The sequence below is a fragment of the Coenobita brevimanus genome, chromosome 117 (genome assembly GCF_032717465.1).
Source record: "Coenobita brevimanus isolate Jiangsu-jjx chromosome 117, ASM3271746v2, whole genome shotgun sequence".
Classification (NCBI taxonomy): Eukaryota; Metazoa; Arthropoda; class Malacostraca; order Decapoda; family Coenobitidae; genus Coenobita; species Coenobita brevimanus.
Genome location: NC_137070.1, coordinates 5,305,811 through 5,310,795, shown reverse-complemented (window position 1 = coordinate 5,310,795; position 4,985 = coordinate 5,305,811). Strand labels below are relative to the sequence as shown.

Here is a 4,985-nt window from a genome sequence, read left to right as displayed (position 1 = left end):
GGTGAAGTGCTTGAAAGGGTACAGCAGGGAAGAAAGGTTGCTGGTTCCTTGAAAGCAGTGATAAGAAACAGGGAAGTGAGCATGGAAGTGAAAAAGTTACTACATGACAGTATTGTGATACCAACTGTAACGTATGGAAGTGAAGCTTGGACCTTGTTGGAAGGACACAAGTCAAGAGTGAGAGCAGTGGAAATGAGTTATTTAAGAGGAGCCTGTGGAGTCACATGGAGAGAGAGGCTGACAAATGAGGATATAAAGGAGCGTTGTGGTGTGGATGTGGATGTGATAGGAAGCGTTATGAGGAACACACTGAGGTGGTTTGGCCATGTGGAGAGGATGGAGGGTGAGAGACTGACGAGGAGAGTGTATGTGAGTGAGGTGGATGTGGAGTTACATGGAGAGACAGGCTGACAAATGAGGATATAAAGGAGCGTTGTGGTGTGGATGTGGATGTGATAGGAAGCGTTATGAGGAACACACTGAGGTGGTTTGGCCATGTGGAGAGGATGGAGGGTGAGAGACTGACGAGGAGAGTGTATGTGAGTGAGGTGGATGTGGAGTTACATGGAGAGACAGGCTGACAAATGAGGATATAAAGGAGCGTTGTGGTGTGGATGTGGATGTGATAGGAAGCGTTAGGAGGAACACACTGAGGTGGTTTGGCCATGTGGAGAGGATGAAGGGTGAGAGACTGACGAGGAGAGTGTATGTGAGTGAGGTGGATGTGGAGTCACATGGAGAGACAGGCTGACAAATGAGGATATAAAGGAGCGTTGTGGTGTGGATGTGGATGTGATAGGAAGCGTTAGGAGGAACACACTGAGGTGGTTTGGCCATGTGGAGAGGATGGAGGGTGAGAGACTGACGAGGAGAGTGTATGTGAGTGAGGTGGATGTGGAGTTACATGGAGAGACAGGCTGACAAATGAGGATATAAAGGAGCGTTGTGGTGTGGATGTGGATGTGATAGGAAGCGTTAGGAGGAACACACTGAGGTGGTTTGGCCATGTGGAGAGGATGGAGGGTGAGAGACTGACGAGGAGAGTGTATGTGAGTGAGGTGGATGTGGAGTTACATGGAGAGACAGGCTGACAAATGAGGATATAAAGGAGCGTTGTGGTGTGGATGTGGATGTGGTAGGAAGCGTTAGGAGGAACACACTGAGGTGGTTTGGCCATGTGGAGAGGATGGAGGGTGAGAGACTGACGAGGAGAGTGTATGTGAGTGAGGTGGATGTGGAGTTACATGGAGAGACAGGCTGACAAATGAGGATATAAAGGAGCGTTGTGGTGTGGATGTGGATGTGATAGGAAGCGTTAGGGGGAACACACTGAGGTGGTTTGGCCATGTGGAGAGGATGGAGGGTGAGAGACTGACGAGGAGAGTGTATGTGAGTGAGGTGGATGTGGAGTTACATGGAGAGACAGACTGACAAATGAGGATATAAAGGAGCGTTGTGGTGTGGATGTGGATGTGATAGGAAGCGTTAGGAGGAACACACTGAGGTGGTTTGGCCATGTGGAGAGGATGGAGGGTGAGAGACTGACGAGGAGAGTGTATGTGAGTGAGGTGGATGTGGAGTTACATGGAGAGACAGGCTGACAAATGAGGATATAAAGGAGCGTTGTGGTGTGGATGTGGATGTGATAGGAAGCGTTAGGAGGAACACACTGAGGTGGTTTGGCCATGTGGAGAGGATGGAGGGTGAGAGACTGACGAGGAGAGTGTATGTGAGTGAGGTGGAGGGGGGAAGAGGGAGGGGGAGGCCGAGGATGAGATGGAGGGATGTGGTGGAGAGGTATATGAGAGAGGGAGGTGTGAGTTGGGAGCAGGGCAGTGAAATGGCGGGGGACAGGGCGACTTGGAGGCAATTTGTTTGTGGCCACCCCAAACGGGATTGAGGCGTCTGGCAATAGATAGATAGATAGATTGTATCATCTAATGGATCATTAAACAGTGATATTGAGGAGAGGATTAGACAGGCTTGGGGAAGAGAGGATTAGACAGCCTTGGGGAAGAGAGGATTAGACAGCCTTGGGGAGGAGAGGATTAGACAGGCTTGGGGAAGAGAGGATTAGACAGGCTTGGGGAAGAGAGGATTAGACAGGCTTGGGGAAGAGAGGATTAGACAGGCTTGGGGAAGAGAGGATTAGACAGCCTTGGGGAAGAGAGGATTAGACAGCCTTGGGGAGGAGAGGATTAGACAGGCTTGGGGAAGAGAGGATTAGACAGCCTTGGGGAAGAGAGGATTAGACAGCCTTGGGGAAGAGAGGATTAGACAGGCTTGGGGAAGAGAGGATTAGACAGCCTTGGGGAAGAGAGGATTAGACAGCCATGGGGAAGAGAGGATTAGACAGCCTTGGGGAGGAGAGGATTAGACAGCCTTGGGGAAGAGAGGATTAGACAGGCTTGGGGAGGAGAGGATTAGACAGCCTTGGGGAAGAGAGGATTAGACAGCCTTGGGGAAGAGAGGATTAGACAGCCATGGGGAAGAGAGGATTAGACAGCCTTGGGGAAGAGAGGATTAGACAGCCTTGGGGAAGAGAGGATTAGACAGCCATGGGGAAGAGAGGATTAGACAGCCATGGGGAAGAGAGGATTAGACAGCCTTGGGGAAGAGAGGATTAGACAGCCTTGGGGAAGAGAGGATTAGACAGCCTTGGGGAAGAGAGGATTAGACAGCCTTGGGGAAGAGAGGATTAGACAGCCTTGGGGCAGAGAGGATTAGACAGCCTTGGGGCAGAGAGGATTAGACAGCCTTGGGGAGGAGAGGATTAGACAGGCTTGGCGAGCTGTTGGAATGTTGAAATCTGTTTGGAACAATAATATGCTTTCGGTACAGACTCAAGTGAAAATGTACAATCCAAGGTTAGACCCATTATAATTTACGGGCATGAGTCCTGGTACAGTACAATTGCAACAGATCAGAGAGTATTAGGATTGGAGAATAAGATACTGAGAAGGATTAAAGTGGCGAGACAGAGTTACAAATGCAAGAGTAAGGGATATTACGAGAGTGGAACCAGTTAATGAATATGTGAGACTGTCTCGCTGGAAGTGGCTGGGGCACATATACAGAAAAGAAGGTAGTTTAATACAGCATGTGAGTGGACGGCAAGAGGAAGAAGAGGCAGAGGTAGGCCGAGGGAAACCTGGTTGAGGACAATGAGAAGAGAAGCAGGAGAGGAGTGTTGGTGGGACCTGAAGGAGATGGCAAGAGACAAATATTGGTGGAGAGAGTTCATTGAGACCCTATGCATCCCATGGTGCCACAGGAAATGATTGATTGATTAATAATAATAATAATAATAATAATAAAAATAATAATAATAATAATAGAATAGTAATAATAATAATAATAATAATAATAATAATAATAATAATAGAATAGTAATAGTAATAATAATAATAATAATAGTAGTAGTAGTAGTAGTAGTAGTAAAAATAATAATAATAATAATAATAAAAATAATAATAATAATAATAATAATAATAATGAAAATAATAATAATAATAATAATAATAATAATAATAATAAAATCGACCCTACTTACTGATAACAAAGTCGTACTCCCGTAACACCTTCTCTTGATTGATTGGTCTGGATTCGGGGTCAATTTCGTCATATTTATAGTACGCGAGGGCTGCGAGGAGGGCGGGCAGGAACCAGACCGTCGCCGATACCACTGAGCCGACGAGGGGCGCCGTGGGAAGGACCAGGCCCGTCATGGTGGCTGGGAGGCTTGAATTTCACCGTCTTTCACCGTCTTTCACCTGTTTTCACCGTCTTTCACCTGTTTTTCACCGTCTTTCACCTGTTTTTCACCGTCTTTCACCTGTTTTTCACCGTCTTTCACCTGTTTTTCACCGTCTTTCACCTGTTTTTCACCGTCTTTCACCTGTTTTTCACCGTCTTTCACCTGTTTTTCACCGTCTTTCACCTGTTTTTCACCGTCTTTCACCTGTTCTTCACCGTCTTTCACCTGTTCTTCACCGTCTTTCACCTGTCTTTCACCGTCTTTCACCGTCTTTCACCTGTCTTTCACCGTCTTTCACCTGTTTGTCACCGTCTTTCACCTGTTTGTCACCGTTTTTCACCTGTTTCTCACCGACTTTCACCTGTTTTTCACCGTCTTTCACCTGTTATTCACGGTTCTTCATGGATTGGTAGATTAATTTCCGTTTTTAGTTTACTTGCACATGGATTTTCACTGTTCTTCACCGACTTTCACTGCTGTCTGAAGTTCGTGGTGCTGAATTACACTGTTCTTCACTGTTATTCATTGACTGGTTGACGTATTTCACCGTTCTTCATCCCGAGAAGGAAATTACAGTCCTGTCTTTCACTTACTGGTGCGGATTTTCACCGTTATTCATTGCTTATACTGGGGATGATTTGCGCTGTTCTTCATGCAATAAGAAGACTCATTTCACGGGTCACTGATCATCACTCCCCTTCACTAGTCACTGGCACCGCATTTCACCGTCTTTCACCGTAATTCACTGAGTGGTGGATGAAGTTCACTGCACTTCATTGCCTGGTACGGATTTTCACTGTTGTCTGGTATGGGTGATCAATGTGCTTCATCCCCAGACAAGGATAGTTCACCGTCTTTCACTGTTATTCACCTACTGGACCTGACTTTCACTGATTTTCGCCGTATTTCACCGTCTTTCACTGTTGCTTAAAGTTCCTGGTGCTGAATTACACTGTTATTCACCGTCTTTCACTGTTGCTTAAAGTTCCTGGTGCTGAATTACACTGTTATTCACCGTCTTTCACTGTTGCTTAAAGGTCGTGGTGCTGAATTACACTGTTATTCACCGTCTTTCACTGTTGCTTAAAGGTCGTGGTGCTGAATTACACTGTTATTCACCGTCTTTCACTGTTGCTTAAAGGTCCTGGTGCTGAATTACACTGTTATTCACCGTCTTTCACTGTTGCTTAAAGGTCCTGGTGCTGAATTACACTGTTATTCACCGTCT

At 46.3% G+C, this 4,985-nt stretch overlaps 1 protein-coding gene across 1 annotated transcript in view; it reads right to left on the bottom strand.

Annotated features, from left to right (window-relative positions):
• LOC145419068 (glucose dehydrogenase [FAD, quinone]-like) overlaps positions 1-3,728 on the bottom strand; it is a 26,247-nt gene extending 22,519 nt beyond the window's left edge. The window contains exon 1 of the mRNA XM_080287312.1: positions 3,554-3,728. Within this exon, the coding sequence (XP_080143438.1) occupies positions 3,554-3,728 (175 nt within the window). The remainder of the gene's footprint in view (positions 1-3,553) is intronic.
• Between the last annotated feature and the right edge of the window lie 1,257 nt (positions 3,729-4,985).